Source organism: Ammospiza caudacuta, chromosome 8 (genome assembly GCF_027887145.1).
Source record: "Ammospiza caudacuta isolate bAmmCau1 chromosome 8, bAmmCau1.pri, whole genome shotgun sequence".
Taxonomy (NCBI): Eukaryota; Metazoa; Chordata; class Aves; order Passeriformes; family Passerellidae; genus Ammospiza; species Ammospiza caudacuta.
This window is the reverse complement of record NC_080600.1, coordinates 28,078,556-28,095,415: the sequence shown is the minus strand read 5'-3', so window position 1 is coordinate 28,095,415 and position 16,860 is coordinate 28,078,556. Positions and strand designations below refer to the sequence as shown.

The 16,860-nt window shown below is 43.3% G+C and overlaps 1 protein-coding gene across 1 annotated transcript in view; it reads left to right on the top strand.

The window, feature by feature from the left end:
- The window catches only part of LOC131560617 (unconventional myosin-X-like), a 75,313-nt gene that overhangs the window by 11,925 nt on the left and 46,528 nt on the right, over window positions 1–16,860 (top strand). The window contains exons 5-14 of the mRNA XM_058809463.1: window positions 1,828–1,952; window positions 3,252–3,265; window positions 3,886–3,970; window positions 5,475–5,578; window positions 6,916–7,045; window positions 7,888–8,006; window positions 11,579–11,725; window positions 12,424–12,524; window positions 14,397–14,463; window positions 14,919–15,011. Of these exons, the coding sequence (XP_058665446.1) occupies window positions 1,828–1,952; window positions 3,252–3,265; window positions 3,886–3,970; window positions 5,475–5,578; window positions 6,916–7,045; window positions 7,888–8,006; window positions 11,579–11,725; window positions 12,424–12,524; window positions 14,397–14,463; window positions 14,919–15,011 (985 nt within the window). The remainder of the gene's footprint in view (window positions 1–1,827; window positions 1,953–3,251; window positions 3,266–3,885; window positions 3,971–5,474; window positions 5,579–6,915; window positions 7,046–7,887; window positions 8,007–11,578; window positions 11,726–12,423; window positions 12,525–14,396; window positions 14,464–14,918; window positions 15,012–16,860) is intronic.

Here is a 16,860-nt window from a genome sequence, read left to right as displayed (position 1 = left end):
CCACCTTGCAGTGCACTTCTGTCTCAGGTGCCACACTGTGATGTGCTGCTGGCACAGCCCAGGCCCCTGCCCTCATTCCTGGCTGAACCAGCTCACCCCACCCTCTGCCTTGCCACTGCTCAGACTCCCTCCTGCTTATTTTCCCCCTAAGCCTGAATGACTTTGCACTCGTGTGTGTGAGCCCACTGCCAAACTGAACTATAAAGACATTTCCTTGTGCTTTTCGTATATAATTTAGCATGATTTAGAGCCACAAAGATTGGCCAGCTGGCTCCTGCACTCTCACTGCATCTGTGGTGGTCATATAACATAACCCTGCTGTCCCTTTTCCTGCCTGTCCCCGTTATTTTTGTTGATTCGTGGCAGTGGTGTGGATATTTCTGTGCAATGTCCTTATTTGCATACTTGTTTCAGAGGTGTGGGTCTTGGAGTTCAGATTCTTCAGGGCAAGGAACTTTCCTGATCTCTAACTGGCATTTCAATGGTTGTAGTGTGTTATAAGAGGAATTTTCATTTTTATTCTTGTTACTTGAAAGCCATTGTTTCAAGAGATGTTAGAAAAATGCTGCCTGGATTTTCCTGAATGTTGTTGACTATTTCCTTAAGCACAGCTCTCCTTTAGGTAACACTTGCAGGGCCTGAAGCCTTCTGCAAACTCCAGGGTGTCTCTAGTTGTGGTTATTTTTTATGCTGTATTTACTAACTTTGAATAATCCCATATCTGCCCCAGTCTCCAGTGGGACTGCACAATAGATCTGTGGAGATGTCTAAAAGTCAGTATTTCTCAGGGTAATAACAGCAATAATTTTTGTTTAAAACTATGTATGTTTTAAAATTAGACATGAAAACATACAGGCTGTTCTTGTAGCATCTCTGTGATTCCTTGCTTGTCAGCCCTTCAGATTATTTTAGAATTGGTTTAATTGCAGAAATGAATATTGTAATCCTGGATTCTGTGTGTCAGTTTGAGTGGTTTAGGCTTTTCCCTTGTACTGTTCTGTTAAGCAAGCACCAAGCATTTTAACTGTTTTTTTCTGAACATGGGAAGGTGAACAGCAGACAAAATTCTTCAATTTATGGCTGGTCTGATGTTTGGTGATAGATTTTTTTGCCCTTTTTTTTTTTTTTTTTTTTGGACCTGAAGTGGATGATGATGATACTCTCTGAGAATGTAATTTCCAAATCTATAGTGTGTGTATAGTCCCTACACTTGGAAACGATGTAGCTTATATCAGCCTAAGCAAGATTTAGGTAACAAGGGCTTGTGTGTTCCAGTACCAAATTTAAGTACCAAACACATTGTTTTATTACTGTTTGTTAATTTGAAGATGTTTGCCTGTAATTTTAAGAGATGGTTTATCAAAGGCAGAAGGTAAAAGGTAGAATGAATATAGAAGTATGTTGTTTGAAGCTACAGAGTGTTTGCCATATATGTCTGATGGTTCTGAAAATCCTTGAAAAAGTACACTTGTATTCATGGGATGTGCTGTGTAGAGGACACAGCCTGGCTGCTCTTGCCATCTTTCATTTCCTCAAGCCACACTGGTGGGGAATGCCCTTGACAGTGTGAGCACCAGCTGCCCATACAGACTGGAGACTGATTTAATTAACTGCAATCCCAAAGGGTTAAAATTTATCTATCAGCCTGTTAAATTGCTCTTGCCATCCTTCCTTTCCCTTGAGCTCTTCCTGCTTGTCCAGGCTGGTGCTGTAACAAATAAATCTCTTGTGTCAGAACACAGCGTGCGAATGTCAAAAGACTGGGCAGACACTTTGTTTTAATGATATCCCATCACTAATCATATCTTCATTGCCTTGTTTCTACAGCCCCATTCTGGAGGCCTTTGGAAATGCCAAGACAGTTTATAACAACAACTCCAGCCGCTTTGGCAAGTTCATCCAGCTGCACTTCTCTCAACATGGGCACATCCAGGGAGGCCGAGTCACTGATTGTATCCTTTTCTGCAGTGCACCAGAAATGGATTGAGTGAGAAAAGACCAGGACGAGCTCAGTGTAGGTCAGGAAATCCCCCATCAAAGTTCTTCAAAGTCAATTTACAACAGTGGGAAAATTTGCAACTTAAACAGGGAATAAGTGTTTGTTTTGTGGCTCTGCAGTACCTAACTCTGGGAACCTTTTGTCTCAGTACTGCATTAGGTAGGGGCATAGTTTGACTTTTCACTTCGTTAATCTCAGCACTCGATGCTTAAAACCCTGGAATTTTCTACCTTGGAGGATTCCCTAGGTTGATTACATTCTGTTTGCTCCACATAAAATTGTTCATTTATCTTAGCTCTGCCAATGAATTTGTGAAAGGTGAGGCCAAAATAAGAATAAATATATTCTGCACTATATTTGGGTGCAGAAGAGAATTATGAGTCCCTGTTTTGGGCTGTCATCTTCAGTGGACCTTGGAACCCTAGTCATAGAATCACAGAATATTTCAGTTTGGGAAGGACCCATAAAGATCATTAAGTCCAACTCCCTGCTCCTCTCAAGACTACCTAAAATGAAATCATAGGACTTATGAACACTGTCCAGATGCTCCTTGTACTCTGTTGAGCTTGGTGACGTGACCACTTCTGTAGGGAGCCTGTTCCAGAGACAAGAAGGACAGTGGAGATTGGACACAGTCAAACTGTGTTGAGCCATGATGACTTTCTTCCCTGTATGGCCAGGTACTCCTCTCCCAAAGGCTTTGACACATCTTTTGTCTCCCTGAGGGAGGTAGAGCTGCCCTGGCTGCATTTCCTGATGTATGTTCAAAGCTGCTGCTGACTGCAAACCACACCAATTGGCAGTGGAGTAGCAGCCAGATGAATTTACTGCTGTTGTAAATGACAGACTGGGATTGTTTGGCCTCTGCTCTTTGTGCTGTCAGGAGATTTAAGATAGTGGTCTCCTGCAGGAGCAATGAGAACTGATGCAAGACTTGCTGTGTGCAATGCAGGCTTTCAGATAAGAGTGGCCTCTAATCTTTCTAGGTGTCCCTTATGTGGCTCATCTTTTGTTAGGTTATCTGTGCTCTACCTGGCCCTGCCCTTTTAAATATTTCTTTGGCACATCATACCTCCTTGGACAGTGAATAGAGAGGATGATCTAAGATGATTTTAGAACCACTCTACTGGCTTTCCAAACTGTCAGTTATTTCATGATTTGTTGCAGGTTGCAGGGTTCATCTCAATGTGCCTGTCATCAAGAAATCTGTGCTTCTGTCACTTGGATGTTTTTTCCTTAACATGCTATTCAGATTTACTGGAAAAGGTAGGTGTCACCTCCACTGAGTGCTGGGTGAGCCCTCTCCTCAGAGAAGGTGTGGCAGTGCCAGATCACCTCCTCGATGAGGCTGTCTGCACTGCAGCTTGCAGGCATCAGCTCCTGTGTTACTACTGCAACTGCCCCAGATGAGGAAGAGGCAGAGCAGCCTCTTTGTGAGACTCTATGTGATAGATACAGGCTGTATTTATCACAGCCTGTTCTCCCATCTTTGATAAACTCTGTGCATTACAGAAAGAATCCAAGAAAGAACTGTTAACTGAGGAGAAAGGGAGAGAGAAGTACCTGGAAAAGTGGCTCCACAGAGAAGCACATGGGGTACAACTCCAAATGCAGGCATCTCTGATTGGATGTAGTTTACTTTGGAGTTGGGAATTCACTGAGGAGCAGGGCCAGAACTGACAAAGTTCAGTTTGTTAATGTGTATGCCCAGCACAGCCACAAAGATCTTGATGTAGAATTTACTTAGACAAAACCATAATTAAATAGCAAGAAGCCCCTCTTGTGCATTGGCCCTGGAGATTTACCTGTATCCTGGTCCTCTCTTGGCCTTTGCAACCACAAGTCTGATCTTTTTCTGCTGGCTACTCTTGTATTCTTTGTTTCAGAACAGGGTGGTACATCAGAACCCCGGGGAGCGGAATTACCACATCTTTTATGCTCTACTAGCTGGTGTGAGCGGGGAGGAGAAAGGTAATTTCATTTTCTGGATATGTCTCTTGTGCTCTTTCCAGTCCAACATGTGAAGCAGGTGTGAGTTAGAGCATGGATTGTTCATGTACTTGATATGTAGCTTCTTCTTGAAGGCCAGCAATGTGGTGATTTTGTGGCAAACAGAAAGGAGAGTTAAGAGAAGGAGGCTGAGGATGACAAAAATTCCTTATGAGAAAAGACTTCAGGCATTCTGTGCTGAAGGAAAAAGTATGTGCAAAGTGATGAGGTGATGGAACTGGCTAGAGGCAGAGGAAGGGTAAAGAATCTTGATTCAGTTGCTGGTGGGAGCTGTTCAGGGAGTTCAAAGGATGGACTGATAGATATATTTTTAGAACAAATCTTCAGTATAGGTAATAGCAGAGAGAAGAATTACAAAGACAAGCGATGTAGTGAAGGTACTAGAGTACTACACAAAACATGTCTTGTGTTTGAACAAATGGTTTATAGCTCTGTACCTGGGGAAGAGGGGTGGGTCTGAAAAAGTGCACACAGAGGAAGTGGCAGCTGCAGCCTGTGGACAAATCCTCTCTGTAGTGCAGCATCCCCCTAACAACTTTTGTGTGTGTCTGTCCCAGGCATTGCTGAGCACTGATGGTGTTTCTGGAGAGGTCAGATAGTCAGGCAGGGACATGCTACAGTTGTACTCTGGTTTTGAGGGCCTGGGGAATTTCTTTATGCTTTTGGTTTCTGTGTGTTAGGATAATCAGATGGAAGATTTGGGCCTGACAGAGTAGGAGGGAGTAGGATTTCAGTTTTAAGGGGTATGTGCAGGAATGGCTGCTTAGGTCAATTCAGAGATTAATCTAAAGCAAAGGAAAATAGTGGGCATCATGGTTATTATCAATTGCTTAGGGATAACATACAAAACAGATTCTTTTCTTCAGCAGATCTTTGCTATTCTTCCCCATCTACTTCTCCAAGCTTGTGTCCCAGGCTGCTTCAGCTCCCCATCTGTAATGTGGTTTTGGCTCTTGACAATCCTTGCCTCCTTTCTCCATTGGTGTTTTAATTCTCCAATGTTCTTTTCAAAATGGGGGATCAAATCTGCAGATAGTGTTTAAGATGTGGTTGCACAGCAAATATACAGAGTCCTAATTCTGGTTTTACATTTAGTTTTGTGAACTATGCTGAGTTTTTAACTGCTGCTTAGCACCGAATGTCTTCAGAAATCTGACTGTGACTCTCTGAACTCTGTGTCAAGTGATGATATCTAATTTAGAGGTCATTACCATATATATACAGTTAAGACTATTTTTCTGTACACTTTTGGAGCTAGAATTAAAAGTTTTTTTCTTGAGCCAATTCAGTATTGACATATTCTTCTGAGACTCTGCAGCTTGGGATTTGACTGTTCTAAATTACTTTGCGTACCATCTACAAGCTTTGTTACAGCACACCCTCCCACCTTCCTCTTCTATGAACTAAAAGACTGGTTGCTAAATGAATTGTTGTTTCTCCCCTGCCTCTTTTACTCCTGTTGCAGAGAGCCTCTCCCTGTGTGAGCCAGAGACTTATCACTACTTGAACCAGTCTGGCTGCGTGACTGATGAGAACCTGAATGATGCAGAGATGTTCAGGAAGGTCATGGTGAGTCCAGTCCTAACTCCTCCTGAACTTTTGGACACAGGCTTATGGACTAACATGCTGCATGGTCTAGATCTCACAGGCAGAATTGATTTGCCCTAAACCAGAATTTGGTGTTCAAGTCCAAAACCCAGCTAAAATGAGACTCAAAAAGTGGCTTTAGTGTACAGAAGTGGGGGGATTTGGAAAACAGTCAATATGAGTGATAATTTAGAATGATAGAAAATTTGGGGGAGCAGAACACCACCCCATAATGGTTTGTGGGAGCTTCCTAGATAGCCTGATTCAGGGAACCTCAGACTGACCATTGGAAAGGGAAGAGTTTGGCCTGAAGGTACTGTTCTCCAGAAATATTCCAGTGAAGTTATATCACCTGGGCAAATCCCCTATTCTGAAATATCACAGAGATTTAACAGACACCTGTTTATCAGAGGTTAAGGGATTAGCAGGATGAATGTGCAAATTCATGTTTTATTTGATAACACTTGTTGGCCTGAAGGCTTTAATAATGTCGGTGAAACCAGATAGGCAAGATGAGTAGAGTCAGCTTAGGGTTTCAGTACCTCCTGGTTGGGTGTGATTTAAGGGAGGGAGGCACCTGCACAGCAGAAGTTTCAATGGCAATATGGCATTTATTCTTCAGCTGAAGAGATGCTGGAGGAAAGAAGGGAACTAGAAGCCCAGAGTCCCCCACTGACAGGGTGCATGCATGAAGGCTGGGCCCTACCTCTCAAAGTCAATTTATGCCCCAAAAACTCTGGCTCACATGCAGGCATTAAGAGGGAATGTGCCATACTTCCTCATTATCTGATAATCTCTTTCCAACCATCTAACAGTTAATGCTGAAAGCCTGGTTTTAAGTCTTGCTGCATAAATCTACTGTACTAAGAATGAATTAAGGGGGTTATGTGGATCAGAGTAAATTAAGTATCTTATATGGATCCATCCTTCAGGGAAGAAAATAAGTGAGAATGTGGAAGCCATCCAGTAACATCTGTAACCTGTGCTGCCAGTGTTCAGGGTAGGATTTCCTCACACAGGCACAAACGTTCTCTTTCTTGTGACAGACTGTCAGTGGTGGCAGCAAAGTGCAACCTGAGGATGGGGACAATGCCCACCTGCCTTAGGTGGCAATACAGTAAATGTAAGAATGAATGGGAAACAGTAAAGATCACTGACAAATGTATAGCTCAGAGAGGTGCTGTGCCATCCCATTTCATTTGAATTCGTGGTGACTGTAATTCTGAGTTTTACATCTTACACACACCTGACCCGGCTCCAGTGGTTGCATTGTACCTGGCTGTACCTGCAGCTAACATTAGCTGTTTGGTTTTGCACAGACTGCCATGAAGGTGGTGGACTTCAGCACTGAGGAAATCAGAGACATCTTCAAGCTTCTTTCTGGCACACTTCATTTGGGAAATGTTGAATTCATGACAGCTGGTGGGGCCCAGATTACAACAAAAGCAGGTAAGTAGGACCTTAGCAACTTGGTAGACCATGCAAAGCCCCATAAGGTGCCCAATAAAGCCCTCTCCCTATTCCTTTCTCTCTCTGTTATGCTGGTCTGTAGTACCCTCACCAGCAGCTTCCCTGTAGCTGAACTCTACAGAAGCATTGCCACAGGATGCATTGCCCCTGGGTACCAGTGGGATTTAGTTGGTCTGTGGCCCTGTGATCCATTTGTGCTCCTTGATATTCTCAGAGTCCACAGCCTCACAGTTTCTCTTTAGAATTGAAAGAAATGGAAGAAATAGATCAGGAAGGAGTTTGAGATAAAAGTGCTCTGTTAGAGCGTTTCCCGCATCTTCATTTGAAGCAGTTGCTAGTGTGCACTCTGTTACAGTTATTTAATCTCAGCTGGTTTGCAAAGTGAGTCCCAAAACAGACACAAGCAATAAAAATGTATTACAAGTGTTTCAAGTCGTAAGTTAATTGCCTCTCAACATCCAAGTTTAGCAATCCCATGCTCAGTCTGCAGTATTGTGCTTTTACAAAAAGATATCTTCTTAGGCAGTGTTTTGCTGGTGCTGAGTCTTGCCCACAGTTTTGCTGTAGCTGTTGTCAGCAGGAAGGCTGACTTACATGAGTACCTGACTGTGCTCTGTAATGGGCACATGAGCCTCAGACTGGGTATGTGAGCCTACAGCTTTGGGTATGCCCAAGAGAATCAAGTAAGAGGGAGTGTGTTTTGTGCTGGAGTTTAATCACCTCTTTTGTAGAAGTCCCTGGGATTTCCTCACTGAGCTGCAAAAATATCCCTATGAGTGATGGGGATCCATGCAAGAGAAAAACGTGTGTCTTCCTTTTAGTGCTGAATGTTGCCAGTGACCTCCTGGGCTTGGACGCCTTTCAGCTCTCTGAAGTGCTGACCCAGAGGTCCATGATTCTGCGTGGGGAAGAGATCAGCTCCCCTCTCACTGTGGAGCAGGTAAGTGTCCCAATGCGTGCTTCCACTTCTGCCACTTCTGCATTCCAGGCCCTGAGTCTTCCTCTGTGTCACCCATTCCAGCCTAGGGCCTCCTGTTTCTCAGGTATTTTACCCTTATTGGTAGCTCAGGTCCCAGTGTTGACTCTGCTTTTCAGGCTTTACAGGGGAGTTCACCTGCACAATACTGGTTTTAAGTCACCTTCACTCACCAGGAGCTGGTCATACTTGTGTCATGCAGAAGGTGCATCAGATGCTTTGTGGTAATTGCATGTGTGCGTGCTTTAACCTGCAGAACTTCCAGACTGTGCTGTGTTTACTGGAAAGTAAAAGCTGGCACACAATTCCCACAAAATATCTGGCAGTTGGGCTGTTACCCCACAGCAGCTCTTCTTTCTGGATCCCTACAACCACAAAGGAGGACCACATAAACTGACATGCAGCTCTTGTGGTGCTGCTGATCACTTGAGGGCACTCTTGGTGTTTTAGGCCATTCACAGATAACTGTAGAAAATCCTCTGTCATTAATAAAATGCAAGGCACTGGAAGGCAGGGAGTACTATTACTAGGATGGAAAAGGCACCATGTTATAGCAAAATGAACATCTGTAATGGAAATCATGTGCTGGCACAGACTGCAGAGGGTTATCAATCCAACGCCTACATTGGCAGAGAAGCCAGAGTTACTAGACTCTCTCTGATGGATGTCTGTCTAACTTTCCTTCAGATTTCCCATGGAAGGAATTTCACAGCATCTTTAAGTATCCTGCTTTAGCTGCAGTGGAGTCTGGAGTTGAAAAGATTTTCCTCATAATTTAGATTACCTTTGACATCCCAGCTGTCCACCTTACAAGCTTTGGCTTCTGTGAAGTTTTTCATGTGGTGTTCTCTTTTCTAAGCTAAACAATCCAGTTCCTTCAGTGCTTCCTTGTAAGTAATTTTCTAAATCTCTTTGTCTTCTGTCTCTGTTTTCCCACATCTTTTAAGAAGTGGAGTGCCCCTAACTGGGCACTGTGTTCAAGCTGAAGTCCCAGCAGTGCTCATTATGGTAGTGTAGTTGCTTATTTTCTTGCTGTAGACACACATGCTAATATATCACAAACTGAGCTTTGCCTTTAAGAAATGGTCTCCTTTTTCTGCATAGTCTGTAACCTTTCTTTGCAGTGAAATTGTGTGAAAAATATTTTCCAGCCTGTAGTCTGTGGTAGATATCATCAATATCAGATGCCACAGTTTTCTTGTCAACTGTCTATTCTAAAAAAGCCACATCGTTCTCTAGCAGTGTGTAAGGTTGGATAACAGATAATACCAGAGGCACTTCATGCAGTCCACAGCAATGGCATGCAGTTGCAGAATTGACAGAGTCTCCCTGAACAGAGCTTCCCCTGCTGGTATAGCTGTTCCTGACATGTGTGTGTATTGGGCCCCACACTTACTGCTTGGAGCCCAGTGAAGTACCAAGGCCACAAGAAAATTGTGATAGCAAGTGGATGCTGCCATATAGCTGTGAGCCTGCTGCACTCAACACTGGGCCTGTAAAGGCTGTTCCTGCCTAAGCCCTGAGTGCTGCACCCACCTTTTCCCACTTGTGGGGTAGCATTGCTGGGGATTTCTCATTATGTAAGGGGCTCATTACCCGTCTGAGCTTTGACATTTCAGTGGGCTGAAGGGATGAACTGGCCTAAGGCAGGCAAAGCTGGCAGGATGAAAGGCGCCTTTGAGAATCTCATTTGAGCCATACTGTGGGGAAAGTGGCTGCTTACAGCTGGATGGGGAGGTCCTGTTCCTGGAAAATGTGTCCAACTTACTGTGTAGCCAGATACACTACAGAGGCATGGCCTTGAGGGCATTCTTAGTCCCAACCAATAAGGCAGATCATCTGATGGAGAGAAGAAACAGCCAGAAAAGGCGTGTGTGCCCATGCTTTGAAATGTTCTCTTTAGTGGAGAAGGGAGGTTATTCTGTGTCAACTTTGAGCTGCTGAAGAGGAAATAGTACCTAGGAAGAGAAAGGAGGAGAAAACCAGTGTGGTTGGGTGAAAAGAAGGATCTGGCAGGCTGGGCCTCAGAAGTTTGTGAGACACTGGAAGGGATCAGAAACAGCTGGCCTGCCTGTGCCATTAGCAAAGAGCTCGTGTTATTTAGGGTTGTGAAACTGAAGGGGGCTTGGGTGCATTTGGAAGATCTGTCATTGCTGGTCTGGCCTACTGAAGGAATTGCCCTGCTGGTGTCACAGGTGAGACAGGGGAAACAACCTGCAATCTATTTACTGCAGTTTATTTATGAAATGACAAGATTACAGCTTTCACCCTACTTGATTATTTAATGTACTGGCTCGCTCGCCCCTCAGCATTACATTCTCTGGAACTATCTAGATGTCAACTTCTTTTCTCAGTTGGGAGTTTGCAGCTTGTCCAAGAGGGCTGGGCAAAAGCTTGTCTGGGTTTATATTGTGCAGTTGCAGTTATCAGTCTCCGTACTACCAGCCAAGGTCCTTGGGCATGCCCTGACATTTATCTCCATGTCTCTGATCTCCAGGATCTTTCCCCACTTCCAGCATCTTTCTTCCGTCATGATCTTTGCCATCTTCTCTCCTGGCTCCTTTTGCTGTCCTCTGAGATCATGTCTTCTTGTTAGGGACCCTTACTTTTGGCCTTCTTGTCTTTCCATAACCCTAAACTCTGGTTTCCCATTCTAAATAGTGTATGTGCAGAAGAACAGCACATGACATCAGACTCCCAGTTTGTGGTTCTGTATCATGTCTCTTTATTAATTGGAGGATTTAAGGTGTGCCTCTTTTGTGTGTCCAAGTGTTACCAAAATATGCAACCAGCCCATCCCTTGTGCAGCTATCAGGTAGTAGGCTTTTGCTTAAGATATGAAAAGTTTGATTTTGGATGTTCATCTACATGTTTTCATACAGTCAATTATCTCCTGCCTGTTAGTGATTGCAATTTAAGTTATTTTTCCCATGTATGACACTTGGTTGTGGTATCTGAATGGGATGTTGGGTCAACTGCAGCAAAGTTTCAACCCATGAACTTCTGGGGCATGTGTCCTGGCTGTTGGCCAGCCTAATTGGATTCTGGTAGGATAATGCTGTTTTGGAAAGGGAATTTTTGAGGGTAACTTGGTGACAGAATATTCCATTAAATCCTGCCCTACCAGTTTTTTGAAAACTGAGCAGACACCCATTTGACAGCTCTGCTAGGAGTACTGAACCGAGATACCTTGCCTGTCACTGCAAATGTTGGCTCAGGTGACACAAATTACTCCTGTGGGCTTAGTTGTGAGGTATTTTGTCACCTTCCCTGTCCCAGCACTTGTTCCAAAAAATGTCACTGATTTTGTTGCTTCCTTCACCCTCTCAAGTGCAGTTACCCAAAGATTATGGCTTGTCTGTGTGTGGCCTGGCTATTTGAAAACTTGTTACTAATAAATACTGCACTGTACACAGCCAGTACAGAGGCTGAGAAATCTGAAGAGGAGTGGAGGAACCTGAAGTCCCACAGAGATTCGTGTGGCCCTTATGTCTTCTCTTTTCTTTGTGACTCATTTTTTCTCTCTGTATTTACAGGCAGCTGACTCCAGGGATTCCCTCTCTATGGCACTCTATTCCCAGTGTTTTTCATGGCTCATTAGCAAGATTAATACAAAGATCAAAGGCAAGGAAAACTTTAAGTCTGTGGGCATCCTGGATATCTTTGGCTTCGAGAACTTTCAGGTCAGGATTTTGTTTTTTGTGGGGTGGGTTGGTTTTGGAGATGTTGATGCATATTGGAAGAAACTTTGGTGGGTTTGCATCCTGGTAAGGATAGCATAGGGAATTCTGGAATCTCTACCCTGTTACTTTCCCCTGAAAGCAGAAAGATATATTTAGCTGCCCATTTCTGCCAGCCATATTCATAGAGGCTGATGTTCAAGGTTTGTGATACAGACCCTAAGCAGATCTGCTGTGATAGATAATACTGAGTTTTTTATTTGTATGTGAACCAACTCTCCAAATCCTACATGTACATTGTTTGTTTACATCTGTTTTGTGTTGTGTGGAGAATCCTGCATGTAATGCTTCTCACTACAGCTGATGTGGGATGTGTGTTGAACAGTCATAGAGTGACTGCTCAGATATTTCACAGAAGATAAAGCCCTGTGACCTAACTGTTAGGGAATTTATTTCTTCCAAGAAGAGAAACATAATTGTCTTTGGCATGCTTTACTATGAATTAGGTTTACTGAATTAACCTTACATGAGCTACAAAAGCTGTTCTAGTGGACCTCTCCATACTGTCCTCCTCATATCCACCTGACACCACTATGTTCTCTGCCTTTACTCCAAGCCTGGCACCTTCCCTTTTGCTGCTATAGATTCTTTTAGAGCTCAGGAACAAGAATGTAAAATTTGATAATTGTTTCTTCTTGCAGGTGAATCGTTTTGAGCAGTTTAACATTAACTATGCAAATGAGAAACTCCAGGAATATTTCAACAAACACATCTTCTCCTTGGAGCAGCTGGAGTACAACAGGTGACACACAGTGGGAGTGGGGCCCCACTGCTTTCATGGGTACTGGGAGGGAGGACATCATTCCTCCTGTGCTGCTCAGTCCCTACCACTGAAGCAGGAGAGACCTTAGTACAACCCTGGCCGTGGATGTGTCTTGTTAAGCATTGTCCATGTGCTTTGCCAGCATAAGTCACTTGTCTCCAGAAAAAAGCATTCTCCATTGTAGTGTGCAGAAATTCCAGATTTCCTTGTCTCTCAGCTGAATGGAAAGTTCCTGGGCTTTAACCCATTAGACTGCATGGTCACTGGGTGTGTTACTGACTTTGCTAATGGTTTATCCATGGCAGTGGTGGTGTAATGCAGATGGAATCCTGGTGTACAAAAAGGAAATTCCCTAAAGATAGGGAGAGATATCTGACAGCTCCTTCTGTCCTAGAAGTTCCTATACTGGGAAAAGAACTCTTTTCCTTAGCAAGATTAACATCAGGCTGAGCTTGGGACCTTCTGCACAGCTTTTTCCTCTTCTGTGGGCTTCATATTGGATTGTATTTTGTGAAGTACCTGTGATGTTCTAGAGTATTTCTGCTTCTAGAGAAGGCTGCTAGTCAAATACTTCAGTTGTTGCTCTGAAACAGAAGCCTTTATGACTGTGAATGAAAGAATTGAATAGGGTCAGTGAGGGCAAATGAGAGCAGCCTTGTAAAGTGAGATGGTTGAATAGGCAATTCATTAAATTCTAAAGATTACAAAATTTCAAGGCTATTTATGTGCTCACTTCTCAGGCCAGTTCCACCATTGCAGGAATCTTGTATTAAAAATGGTGCCATCATGACAAATGATTTTTTCCTGATGGTTGCATAGAAGTTTAAGTTCTGTGGCTGAACTTTGGAAGGAGTAAGATTTTTTTGAGTGAAGTTTTTTAATTGACTACATATCAAATAATTCTAAGGCAATATACTTAAAGCTCATCTTTCACCATATAAGCTCTGCTTCCTCAGGCTTAGTAAGTAGGTTCATGTATCTCATCCTGATGCTTTGAACAATAAAGTATGAAGCCTGGGCTGAAGCATTTGAAGGCAACAGCTCCACTATCTCCAAAATGTTAGTCTCCACCTGAAAGGAGGCGTTATCAGAATGTCAGTAAGTAGCTTCACACATGGCCTCTAGTCTTCCTTGTATTCTTAAGATTTATTCTAGGCTTCTCTGAATTCTGAAAATAGGCATATCCTGTATTATGGGAGTATAAGAAGATGGTAAGGGGGAAAAACCCATTCAGCATTTACAGGATGTCATGGGTGATTTTCAAAGCACATTATTGCACTACTGTCCCTACATCAGCTCCTACTCCAAAAGATGCAGGGCCACCCTCTAGGCTCCCTGCATGACAGGCCAAAGCTTGTCTGTGTCATCCTCTTCAAAACTCTCCCTGAAAACTCTCTCCAGTCTCTTCTCCTGGTGGACCTGTGAACTGTGGTTCAGTCTTCTGGCAGATGTGCTTCAGGCCTGCTTTCCAGATTGGTGGGTCAGCAGCTGCCTCTTGAAGCTGTGTAGCAAACTGTCCATCATCACCACTGTGTGGCTGCTGCTTTTCACTCCAGAAAGAGCACAGTCTTAAAATTCATGTGAAATTTGCTCAATGACTATAAGAAAAGCATCAGTCTATGTCACTGGTGTGGATAAGAAAGGCTGGCTCTTATTTCCATCTCCTTGTGTTAGCAGTTCATTGTGTCCCTTATTCGTCTTCCTCAGCCATAAGCCATAACAAAGCCTAATTCCTGCAAATCACCTTGAGTACTGGGACAGCTGCCAGGCTCAGTTACTTCTGCTCTCCTACACCCCAAGACATTGGATCTTGCATTTCACAACTTTGTTCTGTTTGTTCTTGTCTATCAGGGAAGGGATAAACTGGGAAGCCATTGACTGGATGGATAATGCAGAGTGCCTGGACCTTATTGAGAAGGTAAGCAGTTACCTGTGACACTTTCTAGGGATCAGTGGGGACTCCTGAGTGTCTTGAGATCTTCCCTGGCATTTCCTGGTTTTAAAAGCAGATAGTTGCTTAGATCCTCTTCCCATAGTGACCTGGCAAATGTATGAGCTGTTCTACCCGTGGTTCTGGCTCAAGAAAGCAAGAAAATGTATTGTTGAGAGTAAGCTTAGGAAGGGGGTCATAGTTCTAGAGAGGGATTAGCATTCAAGTAAAACCTTAATGTGAATTTTCTATAAACAATCTCCACTTATGATCTGCTTGCTGAATGCATTAACTGTCCAGAAATCTGCTTTCAGTTTGAGTTTTGCTGGGTATAACTCAAGGGTTATTGCTCAATGGTCTGTTCAGATCTCCAGTTCTTGGCTTGGTGCTGTGTAGTGAAAGCTTTTGCTGACTGTAAAAGCTTGTCTCTTGTTTGGCTGTAGAAACTAGGTCTACTGGCTTTGGTGAATGAAGAGAGTCGATTCCCCAAAGGCACAGACAACACCCTTCTGGAAAAACTTCACAGCCAGCATATGGTAAGTAAGAAAATAACCTGGCAGGCAAATGATCAGTATGTTAGCCCCATCAGCATTTCAAAACCTAAAGTGAAGGTTTTGTTGATGTAAAATATGTGCTTTGTGCAGTAAATTGAAAACGCCTTAGGCCTGAACCTGCGAGTGTTTAATAAGGCTGCCCTGAACACCAGTAATATGGAAAGGAACCTGAGCCTGGGCTCCTGTGCACACAGGGAAGAGGGAGTGTGCATTCCACAGGCCGGAGGCACAGGAGGTTTGACTCTGCAGGAGGGGTTGGGGTCAGGTTCTGCTGCTCTGTGACGGGACACAAGGCAGCACCCCAGGCACAGGATGTGGCTATACAGTGTGTGTGGGTTTCTCCTGCCAGCTGACTCACAGCAGTCTGCTCCAAAGCATGTCAAATCTGTCTCCTGGGGCTGGGGACGGCTTTTGCCTCATGACTTTTAATGAAAGCTCTCTTATTGTTCCTAATTAATTAAATTCTTTCATCCTCTGTCTTGTGTTCTGGACACAGTAGTGGAACTTTTTCATGCAGGTCAGAAAGCTATCCTGGGGACACAGAAACCCCACTGAGATCACTGTAGCAATCCCTTGTTGTCTCTGGTACAGCCAACACTTTGTTCTAAATAGCAAATAGACTGAAAACAAAGCAAATTAAAGCCTGTAGCATGGACTTATGGAATAATTAACTACTTCAGTGAAAGCATTGTCAGTAAATATGTTTTCTAGTCATCTAATTCAGGCTTCATCCAAGCCCGAAAACATCTGTATCCTTTATCTGAATTTTTAAAATTGGCACAGATGCAGATATTCTCATTTTTCATATATGCACTGTAACTCTGCTAGTAATACTCATTACTTAGTTAGAAGAAATAACAATGACTTTTGGTTGGCTACATACAGCTCTGAGGAAATATATACTTTCCTTGGGCTTAAATCAAGACCTTCAATTTAGTCCACTGTGGCTTTGCCTTGTCTTGCAGGTCAAGAAATGTGAGAATGCCTGTTTTAACTTATCTTTAAAAAACGGTTGTTGGTATTTCTTAATATGGAACTAATGAATATTTTTAATGTATCACTTGTTATGAATTTTCTTTCTCAACTGTCCCAAACTCTTTAGTTTGTATCCAAATGGAGAAGTTTCAAAGCTCCTCTTTCTTTCTGCTGTTCATTTCTGAATTTGTCTACATATTTTTTTCTCTATTCTTTTCTGAGATAAATAATCAGACCAGAATGCAGTTCCCTTGGTAAGAAGGTACCTGTGGTTTATTGTACAGCAGCATGAGACTGCCAGTATTATTTTGCATTCCTTTATGCCCCACTACATTTTGGCTGCTATTTTTGGTGATTTCTGTGCATTGAGTAGCCTTCTCATTAAGCTGTCCATAGTGTCACCTCTGTCTGCTTTGAGGCAATAGCAGTTAACGTGGAACCCTAGGAAGCTTGCAGGAGATGGAGGAGGCTGAGTTATAAGTGCAGGGAGGGAGGAACAGTGGAGAGTGCTCTAGGACTTGCATTTGCTGAAGGCAAAAGCATTTTTTATACCAGTTAAAGTCTCTAGTTCTGGCTGGAAGAGAATTGGAAGACATCCAGCCAGCATTGCTGGGAAGCCTGAGGAGAACAAGCCCTCTTCTCTGTATTTTCTGTGGAATGCTGTAGTCTTAAGGAGGAAAAGCTTAAAGCTGAGATTTAAGAGAATATGACCTCTGTAACAACTGGAGAGAGGAGCAATAGGGAAGATAGCAGAAGGAACCAAAAGTGTTGTGAGCATGGGTGAAATATAAGGGCTTGGTTGAGAGGGAGAGGAGAACAGGATGCCAGTCCACATGAGAGATCCAGTAGCAGTCAT